This window comes from Bufo bufo, chromosome 6 (assembly GCF_905171765.1).
Source record: "Bufo bufo chromosome 6, aBufBuf1.1, whole genome shotgun sequence".
Classification (NCBI taxonomy): Eukaryota; Metazoa; Chordata; class Amphibia; order Anura; family Bufonidae; genus Bufo; species Bufo bufo.
The window spans coordinates 167,556,437-167,576,858 of record NC_053394.1 but is presented as its reverse complement, the minus strand read 5'-3'; the positions used below and the strand labels follow the sequence as shown (position 1 = coordinate 167,576,858).

General features: G+C 44.6%; 2 protein-coding genes across 2 annotated transcripts in view; both read right to left on the bottom strand.

Annotated features, from left to right (window-relative positions):
* LOC121004114 (zinc finger protein 566-like) overlaps positions 1-20,422 on the bottom strand; it is a 422,297-nt gene that overhangs the window by 185,668 nt on the left and 216,207 nt on the right. The gene's annotated exons all lie outside the window — the stretch shown is intronic.
* LOC121004104 (gastrula zinc finger protein XlCGF26.1-like) lies at positions 1,427-18,674 on the bottom strand. Its single transcript, XM_040436214.1, has 8 exons — positions 18,636-18,674; positions 15,633-15,772; positions 10,792-10,915; positions 8,933-9,121; positions 8,744-8,849; positions 8,552-8,628; positions 5,352-5,463; positions 1,427-3,243 (listed from the first exon to the last, which is right to left on the bottom strand). Exons 3-8 carry the CDS (start codon positions 10,867-10,869, stop codon positions 1,874-1,876), a joined length of 1,932 nt encoding a protein of 643 aa, XP_040292148.1. The 5' UTR covers positions 10,870-10,915; positions 15,633-15,772; positions 18,636-18,674; the 3' UTR covers positions 1,427-1,873.

Below are 20,422 nucleotides of genomic sequence, written 5' to 3'. Positions count from 1 at the left end.
CAGTGATGGTTTCCTTATGTTCAGGGGGAGAGGGAGCCCCCTAGGGGTTGTCAGCATCAAGGCCAGAAACCGCTTTAACATGTTAAATACACAGCTGAAGCAAATGTTAAATTAACCAGTGTATTTAACATGTTACATTAGCTACATCTGTGTGTGTGTGTATATGTGTATATATATATATATATATATATATATTTATATTAGGGATCGACCGATATTGATTTTTTAGGGCCGATACCGATAATTTGTCAACTTTCAGGCCGATAGCCGATAATTTATACCGATATTCTGGGTATTTTTATTTTTGAGGGAAAAAAAAATTTCCTACACAAATCTGCTGAAAATTAATGTTTATTGTTAACGTGTATTATTTTTTATTTTTTGTAAATCTGTTTCATTTATACTTAATATTTTTGTGTTTTTTTTTTTACTAACTTTTAGCCCCCTTAGGGACTAGAACCCTTGTCCTATTCACCCTGATAGATCTCTATCAGAGTGAATAGGATCTCGCACTCTCCCTGCTGCCCTGTGCTCTGTGCACACAGCAGCATGGAGCTGACTATGGCAGCCAGGGCTTCAATAGCGTCCTGGCTGCCATGGTAACCGATCGGAGCCCCAGGCTTACACTGCTGGGGCTCCGATCGGAGGAGCAGGGGAGAGGGGATCCTGTGGCCACTGCCACCAATGATTAGAACTGGGGGGGGGGGGGGGGGGGGGGCGCCACCAATGTTTTTACTATTGGGATGGGGGTGGGGGGCGCACTGCGCCACCAATGACTAATACTAGGGGGCTTGAGGGGGGGGGGGGGGGGGGGGGCGCACTGCGCCAACAATGAAGATACCTCTCTTTCACATACAGGAGGCGGGAGCTGGCTGCAGAATCACATAGCCGGCTCCCGACCTCTGAGTGGTAGCTGCGATCCGCGGCACCTAAGAGGTTAACTACCGCGGACCGCAGCTGCCGTTCATAGAGGCCGGGAGCCGGCTATGTGATTCTGCAGCCAGCTCCCGCCTCCTGTATTTGAATTAATGAAAGACTCATCTTCATTGGTGGCGCAGCGGCCACAGCCCCTCCCCTCCTCTTGTCTTCCGTCCTGTCATTGGAGGCAGCAGCATCACAGGGGGAGGAGACACTGCTTCCTTCTCCCCTGTGCTGCGGAGGGAACACAGAACGCGCTGAGAGCAGCGCGTTCTGTGTTCCCAATACGTTATCGGTATATCGGCAAAATAGATGCCGATAACGATAACGTTCAAAATCCTCAATATCGGCCAAACCGATAATCGGTCGATCCCTAATATATATAATATATATATATATATAATATATATATATATATATATATATATATATATATATATATATATATATATATATATATATATACACATACACATACATATACATACATACACACACACACATATATACACACACACATAAAAATATATAGTTTTCTATTAGTTTACAGTTTATATATTTGAATATCATCTAAGAAAAAAAAAAAGCATGAAGCTAGATGGGTGTACAGCATGGACACCACAATTGTAACTAATCTAATCCTGTTTGGATTAATGAGAAATATAACAGTTTTATCTATGTTATAGAGAAACTGTTCAACTGAAATCTTAGAAATGGTGATGCTATACTCAACACTCCACACCCAAAACAGTCATTTGTAGGTGCACGAGGAAGGCTAAGGAAAATTGTACCTTCTTGTTGGCCTTATTAATATAGTGAAGGAGAATGGGATATCAGTAGTTAAATGGCTTAAAAAATCTTAAGCTCGATCCCACCCCCACTCTTTTGATCTCAGCGACTCTGTGCTGGTAAAAAAACGGAACATTTGGACGATTCTTAAAATACAAACAAAGAATCAATTGTCCTGATCATTTTGATCCTCTTGCAAATCATTATCCATGGTCTGAACATTACATAAACCTTCTTCCTTAACGGAATCGTCTGCTGGTAAACCATAGCCAATGTCTGGATAATACATTTCACTTTCGGAGTATGAAAAGGATTCTGGTCCTGCGTGAGTCACCTGATGTTTAACAAGAGAAGATTTCTGGGTAAAACATCTCCCACATTGTGAACATGAAAACGGCTTCTCCCCTGTGTGAATTTTCAGATGTTCAGCAAGAGAAGATTTCTGGGTAAAACATTTCCCGCATTCATTACATGTATATGGTTTCTCTCCCGTGTGAACTCTGTGATGAACAACAAGATCGGATTTCTGAGCAAAACATTTCCCACAATTTAAACACGGGAACGGCCTCTCCCCTGTGTGAGTTTTCTGGTGATCGGCCAGAACTGATTTTCGAGTAAAACATTTCCCACATTCTGAACATGAAAATGGCTTCTCGCCGGTGTGACATTTCTGATGCCCAACAAGAGATGATTTCTGGGTAAAACACTTCCCACAAATCAGACATGAAAATGGTCTCTCTCCTGTGTGAGTCCTTTGATGTTTAAGAAGATCTGATTTCTGAGTGAAACATTTGCCGCATTCCATACATGGATTTTCTCCTGTGTGAAGTCGTTGATGTTGAACGAGGCCGGATTTACGGGTGAAACATTTCCCACAATCGAAACATGAAAATGGCTTCTCCCCTGTGTGAGTTTTCTGATGGTCAGCGAGATTGGATTTCTGAGTGAAACACTTGCCACACTGTGCACATGTATATGGTCTCTCTCCAGTATGTGTTTTTTGATGTTCAAAAAGAACAGATTTCCAAGTGAAACATTTCCCACACTCTGAACATGAAAATGGCTTCTCTCCTGAGTGACCTCTCTGATGTTCAACAAGAATCGATTTCTGTGTAAAACATTTCCCACACTCTGAACATGAAAATGGCCTCTCGTCTGTATGAATTCTCTGATGTTTAATGAGACCTGATTTCTGGGTAAAACCTTTCCCACACTGCGAACATGAATATGGTCTCTTATCTAAATGAATTAGCCGATGTTTAATTAGACTTGACTTGCTTTTAAAATATTTCCCGCATTGGGAACATGGAAACAATTTGTCCCCTTTTGGATCGGCATTTTTTTTAGCTTTGTGAGATCGATCAGATGAAGTTCCTTCATAAGTGCAGGGATCAGGTAACCGATTGCTGCTTTGAGTGGCAGAGGATACATTTGGGTTGGTCAAGCAGTCTTTTGAATTGTTCTGTGAGGTAGTTTTGACTTCTGTTTTAGAATCTGGTGAAAGGTTTCCTTCCGAATTCTTAGTGAATTCATCTGCTGGAAATAAAAGAATTTTAATATGCCTGCTTTTTCCATACAACCATACGTCCTTTTTAAAAATTATTCTATGATGAAGATTTGTGTACAAAAGACATGTATATCGCCATTGTACAAACTATTGTGCCCAAAAAAATTCTGCTGCTGGAAGTATGATGCAGACCTCTTGACAAAGCTACATGACTTACAGGATTTAAAGGGGTTTTCTGAGACTTTTATACTCTGGATAGGTCATCAGTTTCTGATCTGTCAAGTCCAACACCTATGCCCCTGCCAATCAGCTATTTGAGAAAGCAGCAGCACTCGCAGTACAAACAAGTCCTTCTAGCAGCTTTCCCTAGAGCATGTGACGTCACGTTCATCAGTCACCTGGCCTAGGCGCAGCTCAGCCCCATTGAAGTGACCGGGGCTGAGCTGTGATACCAAGCACAGCCGCTATACAATGTACAGCTCTGTGCTTGGCGAGAAGAAAAGGCTGTGACGCTACTGCAAGCCTGGGGGTCCTGGGTGTCAGACTCCCACCAATCAGATACTGATGACCTATCCAGAGGATACGTCATCAGTATAAAAGTTTCCAAAAACTCCTTTAAAGTGGTTGTGCAATTTCTAAAACTTATCCCCTACTCACAGGATAGGAGAGACCATCTTGATATGTGGGGGTCTGACTGTTGGGGCCACCACCGATTGGGAGAACAAGGGTCTCGTTCCTCCATCCTAATTGAGCGGGAGGTTCTGCTCTTTCACTCTCCCTACTCCTAAACTGACACTCTCTGAGATGGAGACTGACAGCTCACTCTGCCTCCCACCTCCCCTCTCCATAGACTTCTATGGGCAACATGTAATCTAATTCTTTAGTGAGCAGAAAGCTGTCTCAGCGAATATTAGTTTCAGAGAGGGAAGATAACTGATAGCTGATAACTGGGAAAAGAGCCATTATATTGACACAGCCAGAGAGAAGATGAGCTGTTCTTGTGAGATTTACGAGAACAGGCTATGTACATGAGTATAGTAGATTTGGTAATCTCACCAGAACAGATCACCTTCACCCTGGCTGTGACACGGTCTGCTGAGATTGGATGGCATCACAGCCAGGGAGAAGCAGACGCCATCGAGGAAACAATAGGTCTGCTCCTTCCTGTACCAATACTCTGAATTAGCATATCGGGTGCCAAAAAGAGTGGGGGGCACAGTGGCAATAGAGGAGTATTTTTGAAAAGAAAAAAAGCCTTTGCACCATTTTGTAAGCATACCCGTTTGTAATACATAATCCCATGAAAGGTCACCTAAATTGTGCAAAAAGTTAGTGGCCTTGTAATAGTAGAATACTTGTAAGAAGTAGACTGTGATAATCTATATACAAATCTCCAGGTCAGCTTTCTGTAGACTGGACTGGTCATTTAGTGTTTTTATTCACAACACCCAAATTTACCTCTCTAATTCTGATACTCTCTCGTGTTCCTGATCGACCATATGCTGCATACTCCTCATTTCTTGAAGCCTATAGGGCGACCATGTAATAAATGGTCAAGCTGAGTGCACATGAGCAGAAAATGTTTGTTTTGTCATAAGGACAAGGATTGTCCCAGTTACCCTGCTTAAAGTGTACTGGCTGTGGTGTACGGATTCTGCATGTGCTGCAGTGAACAGCGCTCGAGATAGGCCCGAACTTCAGGGGCCTGTTTTGATAGGAAAAAATAAAAATCAATCAATATAGTATATTACAACATGTATTTGTGACAGTTTTAAAGAAACTTTTGTGTGAACACCCCAAATTTCCCAAGTTCAGCTCTTGGGGGTGTAATTTAGAATGATGTTTTATTACATGCAAATGAGCTTCTAGGAGCAACTGGGCGTTGTGGTTACACTTAGAGGCTCCGCTCTCTCTGCCACATCACCTGCTCTTTAATTGACAAGGCCAGGCAGCGAAAACATCCCACCAGGCCCTGTGAAAGAGCAGAGGGTGCAGCAGTTGCAGAGAGAGCAGAGCCACTAGGTGTAACAGCCACTCCCCTGTTGCTTCTAGAGGCTCATTGGCATATATTAAATCATTTTTCTCTGTAATGCGGGCACATATGAACATAGGACCAACACAGATGCCTATTACTTACGTGCACTGATTTCTACAGGTATTTCTTCTTCCTTACATTGCACATCACCCACGGGATATATGTCTTCATCATCATCCATAACTTCTACTTTAATATCAATAAGATCTTCAGCCTGATTCGACATCGGATTAGATAAAGTTCTAATCAGACATGCAACCGAAACAGAAAGCTTTAACCCAAAAAGGTCTATACTTATCAGCCAGACTGAGCCCTCATGTTGCTCTTCTGATGGCTATGTAATAGCCCTTATTTCTGAACTCCTGACAGTTCATTAAGGGTCCATTCACAGGTCCGTGTGTGTTTTGCAGATCCACCGATCCGCAAAACACGGACACCAGCAATGTTCGTTCTGCATTTTACGGACCGCACATTGCCGGCACTAATAGAATATACCTATTCTTGTCCGCAATTGTGGACAAGAATAGGACATGTTCTATTTATTTTTTTTTGTGCGGCCCCATAGAAATGAATGGGTCCGCAATTCTGTTCCGCAAAATGCGGAATGAAATTACGGACGTGTGAATGGGACCTTAAGCAAAATTATTATTAAACTGCTAAAAATATGGCTTATGGTTTTTGAGCTGCCAGGAGTTCAAAAATAAGGGCTATACACAACCTTCAGAAGACAAACATGACTGCTCTGTCTGAAACTGAAACTGGGATTCTCTACAGCTGGACTGAAATTTAACCCTGGAGCACAAAAACTGTTGACTTTTTTTTTATAAAAAACAATTGAGAAAATTATTTAGCCCAAAAGGAGTAATATGCAGTCACAAATAAAAATTGCCAGTGGGTGTTCATAGTCTTTAACCCCTTCTACCCCAGGCCAGTTTTCCCTTTCCTGCCCGAGCCATTTTTGACATGGCAAATCTGACATGTGTCACTTTATGTTGTAATAACTTTGGAATGCTTTTACTTATCCAAGCAATTCTGAGACTGTTTTCTTGTGACACACTGTACTTCATGACAGTGGTAAAATTTGAGTAGATATACAAAAAAAAAAAAAAAAAATTTGCAACTTTAAAAATTTCAATTTCTCTGCTTTTAAAACAGATAGTGATACCTCAAAATAGTTATTACTCAACATCCCCCATATCTCTACTTTACATTTGGATAATTTTGTAAACGTAATTTTATTTTTAGGACATTAGAAGGCTTAGAACGTTAGAAGCAATTCTTAAAATGTTTAAGAAAATTTCCAAAAACCCACTTTTTAAGGACCAGTTCAGTTATGAAGTCACTTTGTGGGGCTTACATATTAGAATTTTTAGAAACTACACCCCTCAAGTTATTAAAATTTAATTTTACAAACTTTGTTAACCCTTTAGGTGTTCAGCGAGATTTAAAGGTAAATGGAGATGAAATTTCAAAATTTAACTGACAGATTTTAATTTTTTTTCTGTAACACAGCAAGGTTAACAGCCAAACAAAACTCAAAATCTATTACTCTTATTACAGAAACACCCCATATGTGGTCGTAAACTGCTGTATGGGCACACAGCAGGCACAGAAGGAAAGGAGCACCGTATGGTTTTTAAAGGGCAGATTTTGCTGGACTGATTTTTAGGCTCCAACTAGACTTTGGAAACTACGGGAGTTTTGTTGGTACTATTTTGAGGTAAATATGATTTTTTTATTACTCTATGTTACGCTATTTGTGGGGCAAAGTAACAAAAAAAAAGTATGTGTTCTGGCACAGTTTTTATTTTTTGTTTTTTACAATGTTCACCTGATAGGTTAGATCATGGGTTATATTTATAGGGCAAGTTGTTATGGACAACCCAAATATGTCCATTTTCTTTGTTTCAGTTTTACATAATAAAGCATAAAAAAAAAAAAAAAAAAAATCTAAAAAAAATAAATCATGTTTTTGTGTCTGCATTTTCTGAAAGCCCTATTTTTTTATATTTTTTTTCTGCCGATCGTCTTGTGTAGGGGGTGACATTTCATTGGTACCATTTTTGGGTACATATGATTTTTTTTGATCCACAACATTACACTATGGGGCAAGGTGACCAAAAAAATTGGTTATTTTGGCACAGTTTTTATTTAATATTTTACGGCATTCACTTTAGGGATTAGATCATGTGATATTTTTATGACCGCTGCATAAAAGGGGCTAATCCGCCAGCATAGGCTTTTACAACGATGTCGGTGGATACAGCAGAGGCCCGGCAGTCACTGACCGCTATGACTTAATATGACGTCATATGTTGGGAAGGGGTTTATGGGAATCTTACACCCCCCCTAAGGCCTCTTTCACACAAACATATTGGTTCCGTTCCATGCATTGGGGACTGCAATTTGCGGTCCCCAATGCACGGGCAACGTCCGTGTGGCGGCCGGGACGGATCCAGACCCATTCAACTTGAATGGGTCCGTAATCCGTCTGTTCCGCAAAAAGATAGAACAAGTTCTATTTTTTTGCGGAACGGTTGCGTTTTTCACCGCACCTCCAATTTGCAGACCCATTCAAGTGAATGGGTCCACATCCGTGATGCGGAGTGCACACGGCCGGTGCCCCGTGTATTGTGGAACCGCCGTATGCGGCCCGCAACACGGCCACTGGAGCACTACGGCCGTGTGCAAGAGGCCTAAGCCTTATTAAGTGCAGTATTCCATGAATAGTACTGCTACCCCTGACTCTGGATCACTAGGTTAGATGTCTATACTCACCCCAATTCCCCCACTGTGTGCCTGCTAGAATACACTGCGGGACTCATTAGCCTACTCACATAATGGAAAGGACTCCAGGATGAGTCCTCTCAATGTATTCCAGCGCCTGTATGACAATACACAGCGTGGGTACAGGGGTGAGCATGGACAAATAACTTAGCAAGCTGGACTCAGAGTCAGCAGTACTATTCATGCAGTACTACATTTAGTAGAGTTCAGAGGAGGTGACGGATTCCCTTTAAGTTTACATTGTGGTTGTAGTGTAGAAGTTTTTTTTACTACAACCATTTCTCATCCGTCCTCTCCCTTTGCATGTTTGCGCATTGTGTAGACAGCCCATTCATTTTAGTAGATACTATGTAATGATTCAACACTACCTTACTACCAGCTGCTATTGCAAATTACAGTTGTGTACTTAGCAGTGAAACAACCTGTTCGCACCTGTTGTCTAAAGTGGATGAGAGGCTCAGAAGGCTCCTCTACAGATCATACAGAACATTTAGTGAAATCCCAACTCCATCTACCTGTTGATCTTCAACACAGTCCTGGGAATATAGTGGACTGGAACTTCTGTCTGGTGTACTCCTACTACTGGATCCATCTGTAGAGGAAACACACAGTCCATGATTGAGACCATTGTTCATACGTTATGAGCAGACGATGGAGTCATGTTTATGACATTTAAAATTGCTCTCCTTTACAATCTATCCTCTTACCAGGTGAAGCGAGAGGCCGGTGCGCCTCACTCATGTAATCCTTGTATAGATCAGTATGTCCTTCTGCATACTTCCCCTTCTCTGTGGAAAAATGATCTGCAACATCCTGGCACAAAATGATAGTCATTAACCAGACACATCATTCCTTGTGTTAGTGTGCAATGCCCCAGCATTCCCAGCAGCGCTCACCTCTTCAGTCAGCAGTTTAATGATCTTGTTGGTCAGTTCTAGGATCTTCTGCTTACTTTTCCTATCACGGACCACTGATTGGATTTGAGACCCTGTGACGAGGCTCTGGGTCTTGCTCCATCCTGCTGATGCATGGCGGCGGTCGAATAGAGTGACATTTTCACCAGACTTCTTTACTACTATGCATTCCTGTGTATGGTAAGAGGAGAGCTCGGATTACGCTACATTTTTACGTGAACCCATGAAAGTACCTGGAGAGAGAGACCAGCTCTGCCCCTCTCCAAACCTCAGTCATAAAACTCAACACGTCGTATATACAGGTAAAATATTCTCTACTACAATTTTTTTATTTATTATAAAACAAAAATGAAATAAATGTGTAACTGACAGCACAGCTGAGCTAACAAACCGTCACTAGGAGTCCAGGACACACAGGAGATCTAGTTATTGGTTCGGTGATGGCAGCATATATACTTTGTAGAAAATCCAAAGAATGCGCCACTCACCATAAAAACTTCTTCTCTTTATTTCACCATTTAAAATACAAGTGGTGTAATATGCGAAACCAGCCTCTTGGCCTGTATCGCATTCTACACCTCTTGTATTTTAAATGAAGAATGCCTCATTCTTTGGATCGTTTCTATGTGGCGTGAATTTTTTTAATTATATACAGTATATACAAAGGCAGGGTATAAGGTTGGTGCTGTCACGGGTTCATGAAAAAATAATTACCGTTAAGGGCTCATGCACACGAACGTATTTTCTTTCCGTGTTCTTTCAGCTTTTTTTGTGGACCGTATGCAGAACCATTCATTTCAACGGGTCCGCAAAAAAACTGCAAGTTACTCCGTGCGCATTCCATTTCCGTATGTCCGTTCCGCAAGAAATAGAACATGTCCTATTACTGTCCGCATTACAGACAAGAATAGGACTGTTTTATTAGGGGCCAGCTGTTCTGTTCCGCAAAAAACGGAATGCACACGGACGTCATCCGTATTTATTGCAGACTGCAAAATACGGTACATACGGTTGTGTGCATGAACCCTAAGTGTAATCCTAGCTTTCCCTTACACCCATGATAGCATCCTGAGAGAATAGCAAGATGAAAACTGCTTAATCCGATTGATGGCAGTCCATCAGACTGAAGTGTGCGGAGGACCAGTAACTACAGCATACAGTAGATCTGTCAGGATGCTCCAGCACGCGTCCCACATGGTAGGATGCTCCAGCACACTAAGAAGGTAAGCTCCCCAGAGCAGCCCCAGTGTTCACACCATAAAAACTTTCAGGGGGGATAAAGAGGGGAACAGTATATCACAGACACCAAGGGGGCTCCTATTTGGAGATCTATACCCACAGGTGGCCCTCTAACTTCATTGGAATTGGTCTACTCTAAATCTACAGGTATCCTGACAGATAGAGGAACCAAGGTGTGAAGAGGGCTTTCTCCTTGAAAGCATTGCAGAGGTCCCCCCATTTCCTGTCCAGGGGCAGAGGAGAAATAATACTACAAAGTAGAGCTGAACTAAATCTTGAGACAATTGTATGGTGAATGTCAGTTAATCAACTGCTTCTCAACCAGGTTCTGTTACTGGCTCATCACTTTTAGAGCCGACTCCTTGACTCACCTAAGATTTGTCCGGAATTTAAATAAAAAGTTCAGAAAATTCTCAAAAGGAATCCTGCTATATTTATCAAGCTCCCACTGATGTTTTGAAATAAAGACTTCTGATGTCCTACAAGTGTCCTGGCTACAGGAGCTCCTGATCTTCCAGTTGAGAGGAGTTGAGTAAACAAATGTCTGATATGAGCACATGCAACCACATGTCTGGTACAACCCAATTCCCAGAAACCCTTACCTCTCCAGTCAGCAGGTAAACAATCTCCAAGGTGAGATTTAATATTGTCTCACCCATCCTTTTTCTATGTCTGCTCATCCCCAGAGGTTCAGCAAGGGTGAAGAGCAATGTCTAATGGAAGATACTGTAGAAACACAAATAGAAAATCAGCATTGACAATTATATATTTAAGTATCTTTTTCTAAATGTTTTTACAGCCTTAAATGGGTTGGACATACCCACATTTTCACCCAGGCAGCCTCTGATGTGAGCATCGGAGGTGCTTTCCCGTTTATAACACATTGCTGGGCGGAAGCTCTGATGGGTGGGCTTTAGCGCTGCTCTAGCCATTTTACATACAAGGGCAGCCTTATAGCCCGCCCATAAGTGTCGGTGACGTCACCTGGCTCGCTGCTGGGCGCAAGCCTCCGCCTAGCAGTCCTTATGGAGGGCCTGGTACGTCACAAAGAAAATGCCTTTGTCCTGCTCAATTCAGCGCAGGGCAAAGGAGAGAATGTTAACATCAGGGGGTTGTCTGGATAAAATTGTGAGTATGTCCGGGTTCAGAGCCGTTTAACCTCTTTAAGGGGGTTGTCTCACTTCAGCAAATGGCATCATGGTGGCCATGCCTCTCTGGTTGCCGGGACCATGGGAGTGCATGTAGGCACGCATGTGCAGCAGCTCCCGCCTGGCCACCTTGTATTTGCCCTGCACTGGAGGCCATAACTCCTGGATGCAAGCAGTGTATAATGTCAATTGCTGAAGTAAGACAACCTCTTTAAAGGGCTTCTGTCACCCCACTAAAGTCTTTTTTTTTTTTTTGGGCTAGTTAAATTCCTTATACTGCGATATATGAAAATATAATGGTGTTACTTCAGCAGTTTCTTATAAAAACGAACTTTTATAATATGTAAATTTGGTCTCTACCAGCAAGTAGGGCGTCTACTTGCTGGTAGCCGCCGCAAAAAACCGCCCCCTCGTCGTGTTGATTGACAGGGCCAGCCGCGATCTCCTCCTCCGGCCGGCCCCGTCAGCATTTCAAAAATCGCGCGCCTGTGTTGATTCGGCGCAGGCGCTCTGAGATGAGGAGGCTCGCCTCCTCAGCACTCCCTCAGTGCGCCTGCACCGATGACATCACCGAAAGAGAAGACGTCATCGGCGCAGGCGCACTGAGGATGCGAGCCTCCTCATCTCAGAGCGCCTGCGCCGAATGAACACAGGCGTGCGATTTTTGAAATGCTGACAGGGCCGGGCGGAGGAGGAGATCGCGGCTGGCCCTGTCAATCAACACGACGAGGGGGCAGTTTTTTGCGGCAGCTACCAGCAAGTAGACGCCCTACTTGCTGGTAGAGACCCAATTTACATATTATAAAAGTTCGTTTTTATAAGAAACTGCTGAAGCAAAGTAAGTAAGACCATTATATTTTCATATATCGCAGTATAAGGAATTTAACTAGCCCAAAAAAAATTAAAAAAAATGACTGCACATGCCGTCGCTATCATAGAAAATGCCTATTCTTGTCCGCCATTCAGACAAGAATAGAACATGTTTTTTTTTTTTTGCAGGGCCGCGGAACAGAACTATGGATGCGGACAGCACACAGTGTGCTGTCCGCATCTTTTGCGGCCCCACTGAAATGAATGGGTCCGCACCCATTCTGCAAAATTGCGGAACGGATGCAGACTTATTATACGGTCGTGTGAATGAAGCCTAAAATTGTATAAAAACTCCCAAAAATGTCACTTTTTTATTGTAGCCCCTTAGTGACATAATTAATTTTAGCATTAAGGACCAATAATATTTCCCCCATTTGTGTTTCAGCAGTCATAACTTTTTAATTTCTTCTTCTAATATTTTATTTTATTTTGCAGGATCAGTTGTAGGTTTTTTAGGAAGCATTTTGGGGTATATATAGTGTAGTAGATAACTTTTATTATTTTATTTTTAGGAGGAAACATTTAACATTTTGTGGAATTTATTTATGTGGTTCACTGTGTGGTATAAATAACATTTTATTTTATGTGGGTCAGTACAAATGATGATAATGACAAATTTCTATATATTTTTATTATTTTTCCTTTCCTCCTGCAGCTGTCAGCATCCCAACTGCCCTCTTCCTCCAGACTAAAAGGTGTGGGAGGGGGCTGCTTTAGCTGCTTATATCTCTGGTTTGTATACTTTGAAAGCTGACATTCCAATCATTCATACAATACCAAAATGACAACAATATCTTCACTACAAGGGAAAATATCACTGTTAGAAATCAGGATGCAGTGAATGCAGCTTTAAGTGAAAGTAAAAGCAGGTTTTTACTGCATATTATACACAACTGTTTTGGTCTTGTATGAAAGCCTGAAATGTCAGCTTTCAAACAAGGCCAGGCCCATGCTTCTAGCTGCTACCAATCAGGCGACATCAGCAGCTAAAGCAGCCTACCCCTCCCCACTTCTGCTCAAGTTGGACTCGGGGAGAACAGTTAGGCTCCATTCACACGTCCGTGGTGTGTTGCGGACCCGCAAATTGCGGATCCGCAACACACCCGCCCGGCACCCCTATAGAAATGCCTATTCTTGTCCGCAAGCTGCAGACAAGAATAGGACGTGTTTTCTCTTTTGCGGAGCTGCGGACCTGACGATCGAGGCCGCGCTCCGCAAATGCGGATGCTGACAGCACACTGTGTGCTGTCTGCATCCATTCCGTCCCCATAGAAAATGAATGGGTGCGGAACGGATGCGGACCCATTTGCGGACGTGTGAATGGAGCCTTAGGTGGTTAAAGAGGTTGTGCCACTAACAGAAATGTATCCTGCCCAACAGATATGTTGTTAAATCACTTTCCCCAAATACCACCATTTATCAAAACTGCCTTATTCTAAGGCTACATGCACATGACCGTTCCGTTTTTTGCGGTCCGCAAAAAAAGGAAGCCGCCCGTGTGCCTTCCGCAATTTGTGGAACGGAAGGCCCGTTGTAGAGATGCCTATTCTTGTCCGCAAAACGGACAAGAATAGGACATGTTATATATTTTTTTAGGGGCTACGTAACGGATGCAGACAGCACGCAGAGTGCTGTCCGCATCTTTTGCGGCCCCATTGAAGTGAATGGGTCCGCATCCGAGCCGCAACAACGGCCGTGTGCATGAGGCCTAAAGTTGTTAGCCTACCATTGTACCCAGTGGCAAATCGGTTGCAGGTTACGCCCTGCATTGGAGCCTTGTAATGTAGAACGTAGGAAAAGTCGTTGGCAAGAACACGTGGCACCGTTAGAGTCACATGATCTACTAATGGACACATATCTCTGCCCTAAGGCATGATGGAACAGCAGACATATGAAAAACAAAAAAGCAGGATTGAAGCGTTGGGGATAAGCGAAAACTGCAAATAAGGTAAAATAAAAAAACGAATCAAAGAGGAATTAGAACTACAGTAACTGATGAAAATACACTTTAGAGTGAAAAGTATTACCATATATGGCACAACCCCACTATTTACAGAAGCACTGATTTTTTTGGTCTATATAGTGCAGGACACGCCTTTATTAAAAAGAATCAGATAGAGACTTTTCTGTTTGTCTTGTGAATACCTGTTTTATTTGTGGGTTGTCTGTCATCTTGATTTTTTTCTTCCCCTCAGATATGGTTCTCCTAATAAATCCTACATTTCCAATCATGCTTGGCTTTGCATAGACTGAGGGGGCTGAGTCTCATCACACTGTATTGCTCTGTATCCAGTGTAAGGGCAGCCATGACAGATCAGCGACACATCACTGCTGTCCCCTCACACTGCAGTCTCCATGTACTCCTACAGAACACAGTTTGAGCCTGTCTGCCCTCTTTCCCGTGTCAGCTCTCACACGCAGGAGAAGCAGGGTGAAGCTGCATTTCCTAAACCTACACTGGAAAGTAGGGATCGACAGATATTGATTTTTTAGGGCCGATACCGATAATTTGTGAACTTTCAGGCCGATAGCCGATAATTTATACCGATATTCTGGGAATTTTCATTTTTGAGAAAAAAAAAAATAATTCCTACACAAATCTGCTGAAAATTAATATGTTTATTGTTAATGTGTATTTTTTTGTTTATTGTTAATGTGTATTTTTTTTTTTATAAGTCTTTTTCATTTATACTTAATATTTTTGTGTTTTTTTTTTTTTACTAACTTTTAGCCCCCTTAGGGACTAGAACCCTTGTCCTATTCACCCTGATAGATCTCTGCACCACCAATGTTTTTACTATTGGCCGGGATTGGGGTGGGGGGCGCACTGCGCCACCAATGATTAATACTGGGGGGCTTGGGGGGGGGGGGGGGGGTGCACTGCGCCACCAATGAAGATAAGTCTCTCAATCATTCATATACAGGAGGCGGGAGCTGGCTGCAGAATCACATAGCCGGCTCCCGACCTCTATGAGCGGTAGCTGCGATCCGCGGCACCTGAGGAGTTAACTACCGCGGATCGCAGCTATCGCTCATAGAGGCCGGGAGCCGGCTATGTGATTCTGCAGCCAGCTCCCAGCTCCCGCCTCCTGTATATGAATGAATGAAAGGCTTATCTTCATTGGTGGCGCAGCAGCCACAGCCCCTCCCCTCCTCTTGTCTTCTCTTCTGTCATTGGCGGCAGCGGCAGCAGCATCACAGGGGGAGGGAGACACTGCTTCCTTCTCCCCTGTGCTGCGAAGGGAACACAGAACAGATGCCGATACCGATAACGTTCAAAATCCTCAATATCGGCCGATAATATCGGCCAAACCGATAATCGGTCGATCCCTACTGGAAAGTCAGCACACACAGATAGTACAGAAAGGTAATGCGAGTCAGGAGGGTTATATAAAACTCTGCAGTCACTCACTATATACACTTACCTACTATATATCTGTACTCCTGGTTCACTGTATAAGGTAGACATCATGGGGGCAGATTTATCAAAACTGGTTTAAAGGAAAACTGACTTAGTTGTCCATAGCAACCAATCAGATTGATCCTTTCATTTTGCAAAGGAGCTCTGAAAAATAAAAGGTGGAATTTGATTAGTTGCTATAGACAAGTAAGCCAGATTTCACTCGTTTTGGTAAATCTTCCCATATATCTTCAGCAGAATTTTATGTATACTGGGATATACAGAGGAACAAGAAGGGTGGAGTTGGGTGGGGAAGGGAGGGGCCCGAGAGCTGTCAGGAGCAATCTGATAGGTGATGATGTCATCCTGTAGTTGACACAGAGAGACTGACCACTGCTTTCGACACAGGAGAGCAAGCTCTGGGCTGGTGGTCAGACTTTAGATCCCATAATGAAAAGGGCTGTAGCTGAGCTGGGGTTAGTGCTTCTTTATAAGAATATATCCTAAACGGCCATGCTGTATCTCAACTGAGCTGCTGGTCTGAAGGCCCCTTACAGCTCGTTTAAGGGCTAGGCAAACAGCAGTGTCACCACCGTCCATGAACAAAATGGAGGAGGTCACATGGTTTACCCATGTGGCCACGTTGCTAGCCACCCATGGCTGCATCCTCTTCTGTGCAGATGCTGGACCACTTAAGTTACTTCAGGCACCTATGCAGAAGATACGGCCATGAATGGCCAGGAAAGTAGCCACATAAAGGCATGTGGTAAGTTTACTTTACCACAGCATGGACATGTGGGAAATATTCTTCTGAAGTGGCCAACTGCTGGAAATGTGTGATGAATAGGAGACCCAGAAATGGAACTCCCACCTATCGGGACAATGGGGGTCCCTGCTGCCTTGTCCAGCACCCCAGAGTAAGGCAGCAGAGGTGGAAGCACACGCACAATTATCTCCAGTGGAGTTCATTAGTTACGCATACAGCTAAACTCAAACTACAATAGAAAGACCTGAACCCATGGGTGACCACCTCTCCACCAGAAAACTAGGTCATAGCTGGAGCAGATTTCAGTTTGTGATCCAAAAAGCACAAGAAACAACTAATTTATCAACAGACTTGTGAATCTGCCCCAAAATGTTGGGTTCTCTAAAAGGTTATAAATCAGCTGATCAAGTATGAGATGACCATCTGGAGGAATAACTTTTGAACATCCATGAATAAGGACTTACACATCAATGAGTCCCGGACATGTGCTGACTGTTCTCCACGGACTGCACATGGGTCCATTGACTTTATTGTGCTTTTTCATACATCGGTTTTCCACTGACTGTGGTTCAGTAGAAAAACAACGGAGACATGCATTACTTCTGTCCTTCATGAAAACCAAACAAGTGCATATAAGGCCGAGGGTTAGTGAAGAACCACTGACAGGATACAGATGGCATCCATGTTCTGTCAGTGGTTTTCACTGACCATTGATAGGAGATGCTCTGGAAATCTGTTTTTCAGCCTAGCAGTGCAAGTGGAACATGGATGACACAAGGAGAAGAAAAACCAGACACATGAACCAACAACAGACCCTTAAGGGCGCAACATTTTCTGTAACGATAGTTAATGGTGTTGCAGTGCCACATGCTCGGATTTTTATTTTTAGCAGCACGTCACATTGCGACACCATTAACTATCCTTACAAAAAAAGTTGAGTAACTTTTGTTGCACGACGTCTTGTTGCAGAAATGTTCCTGTGTAGCTGCAACCCTTTCTGCCGCACGACACATGTGGATAGGTGCCCAGCAACCTTCTGGTAGTCATGGCAAGAATTACGGTATATTAGTGCATAATAAAGAACAAAACTCCCAATTTCATTACGGAAAGCTACCCATCTGTAACTGCTGCAAGGACAACATTTCTTTATTTAACCGCTCTATAATATTCTTTTTCTTGTAGCCATTCATAGAAAAAAAAAAAAAGATCAACTTATTACAGAGGTCCACATAAGAAAAATGGGGGGGGGGGGGGGGGGGGGGGGATTTGTCAAAACTGGCTTAGTTGCCCATAGCAACCAATCAGATTTCACCTTTTATTTTTGACAGCTCCTTTGAAAAAATGATTGGTTGCTATGGGCAACTAGGCCAGTTCTACTTTACACCAGTGTTCTGGTTCTGGTCAAGCTGCCAGTTCGGTTGATGTACTGCTCCAAATTAAAAAAATGTTAAAGTATACGTATACTGAGAGATCAATACTGAGACAACACACAGCTGGGTTATAACAGGATCTCTGGTTTATTGCGGAACCGTAGACAGTATATAGGACGGAAAGTAGTGGGGGGTGTAAGGTGGCGTGCATCTTTTCTATTGGCTATAAACGCTGTATTTTCTGTCACATCTATGTGCAAGAGAAAGTTCCCCCCTCCCCCTTCCAGATAGGGGAAGCTGCTTCTTTCCGTCTCTTTGAAGCTGCTTGCTTGAGCTGAACGGAAACAGTCTTGCGACACATGATAAAGCAAAGAGCAGGATTCTTGTTCTAGGCGTTGGCTGGGTACCTGGCCACCATTTTAACCACAGTATAGTTCTCAACAAGCAAGTATCTATTTTGTATCAATAGTCCATAACACCAGTTCGATAAATTACCCCAATGAGAATACATCAATGGCAAATCATGGGCTAAAAATAATTAATGCCACTCTTTGCCTGAAATTGTTCTCAATCATCATGTGAATGGCCCTTTAACTTCTAGAAATGTTTCAAGGCAGCAAATAACATAGCCTGGGGAGACAAGAAGAGTGATGGCTGGGAGAAGAAAGCCTACACAAACCTCACTACTGCCACGGGAGCGCATCCTGTATGCGGGGGTCCGTGGAGCCCTCCTATATGAACTACACACACAATCAAACTGCAAGATGCTGCAGCAGCAGGATGTGCCAGGAATAATGCGCTCAGCGCCTTCTAGACCTCCTCCAGTGGATACGGTGTAATGCAGGAGTCAGGACAATCACACAGGTGACACACTGAGCCGCTGCCGACTTACCCCGGAAGGACGAGCTCTTCTCCAACGCCACTCCCGTGATGTCCCGGGTACTTCCGGTCCGGACACAGCACGTGACTAGCTCGAGCATCTGCTAGAGATCAGCGCCTTTGTGTTGTAACTTGCTCGCGCATACGCCATTGTGTTGTAGCCTGACTGTGTTGTAGCAGGGGGGGAGTGTAATATTTTATGCGGGGACGGACGGACTGTGTAATATTGTAGGGGGGGGGTGTAATATTGTAGGGGGGGGGGGGGTGTAATATTGTGGGGGGGGGGGGGTGTAATATTGTGGGGGGGGGGGTGTAATATTGTGGGGGGGGGGGGGTGTAATATTGTGGGGGGGGGGGGTGTAATATTGTGGGGGGGGGGGGGGGTGTAATATTGTGGGGGGTGTAATATTGTGGGGGGGGGGTGGGGGGTGTAATATTGTGGGGGGGGGGGGGGGGTGTAATATTGGGGGGGGGGGTGGGGGGTGTAATATTGTGGGGGGGGGGGGGTGGGGGTGTAATATTGTGGGGGGGGGGGGGCGTGTAATATTGTGGGGGGGGGGGGGGGGTGTAATATTGTGGGGGGGGGGGGGGGGTGTAATATTGTGGGGGGGGTGTAATATTGTGGGGGGGGTGTAATATTGTGGGGGGGGGTGTAATATTGTGGGGGGGGGGTGTAATATTGTGGGGGGGGGTGGGGGGTGTAATATTGTGGGGGGGTGTAATATTGTGGGGGGGGGTTGTAATATTGTGGGGGGGGTGTAATATTGTGGGGGGGGGGGTGGGGGGTGTAATATTGTGGGGGGGGGTGGGGGGTGTAATATTGTGGGGGGGGGTGGGGGGTGTAATATTGTGGGGGGGGGTGGGGGGGTGTAATATTGTGGGGGGGGGGGGGGGGGGTGTAATATTGTGGGGGGGGTGGGGGGGTGTAATATTGTGGGGGGGGGTGTAATATTGTGGGGGGGGGGTAATATTGTGGGGGGGGGTGTAATATTGTGTGTGTGTGGGGGGGGTGTAATATTGTGTGTGGGGGGGGTGTAATATTGTGGGGGGTGTAATATTGTGTGTGTGTGGGGGGGGGGAGTGTAATATTGTGGGGGGGGGGGGGGCGGCGCCGTGTAATTTTGTATGCAGAGGGGGGGGGGGGCGCTGTGTAATTTTGTATGCAGAGGGGGGGCCCCGTTTAATATTGTATGCAGAGGGGTGGGGGGGGCATTGAAATATTGTGCAGAGGGGTCCCCCGTGTAATTTTGTATGCATGGGGGGTGGCGCTGTGTAATTTTGTATGTGAGGGGGGCGCAGTGTGATGGTGTATGTGAGGGGGGGGGCGCAGTGTGATGGTGTATGTGAGGGGGGGGGCGCAGTGTGATGGTGTATGTGAGGGGGGGGGCACAGTGTGATGGTGTATGTGAGGGGGGGGGCACAGTGTGATGGTGTATGTGAGGGGGGGGGGGCACAGTGTGATGGTGTATGTGAGGGGGGGGCACAGTGTGATGGTGTATGTGAGGGGGGGGGCCGCAGTGTGATGGTGTGGGGGGGGGGGGGCGCAGTGTGATGGTGTATGTGAGGGGGGGGCGCAGTGTGATGGTGTATGTGAGGGGGGGCGCAGTGTGATGGTGTATGTGAGGGGTGGGGGCGCAGTGTGATGGTGTATGTGAGGGGTGGGGGCGCAGTGTGATGGTGTATGTGAGGGGTGGGGGCGCAGTGTGATGGTGTATGTGAGGGGGGCGCAGTGTGATGGTGTATGTGAGGGGGGGGGCAGTGTGATGGTGTATGTGAGGGGGGGGCGCAGTGTGATGGTGT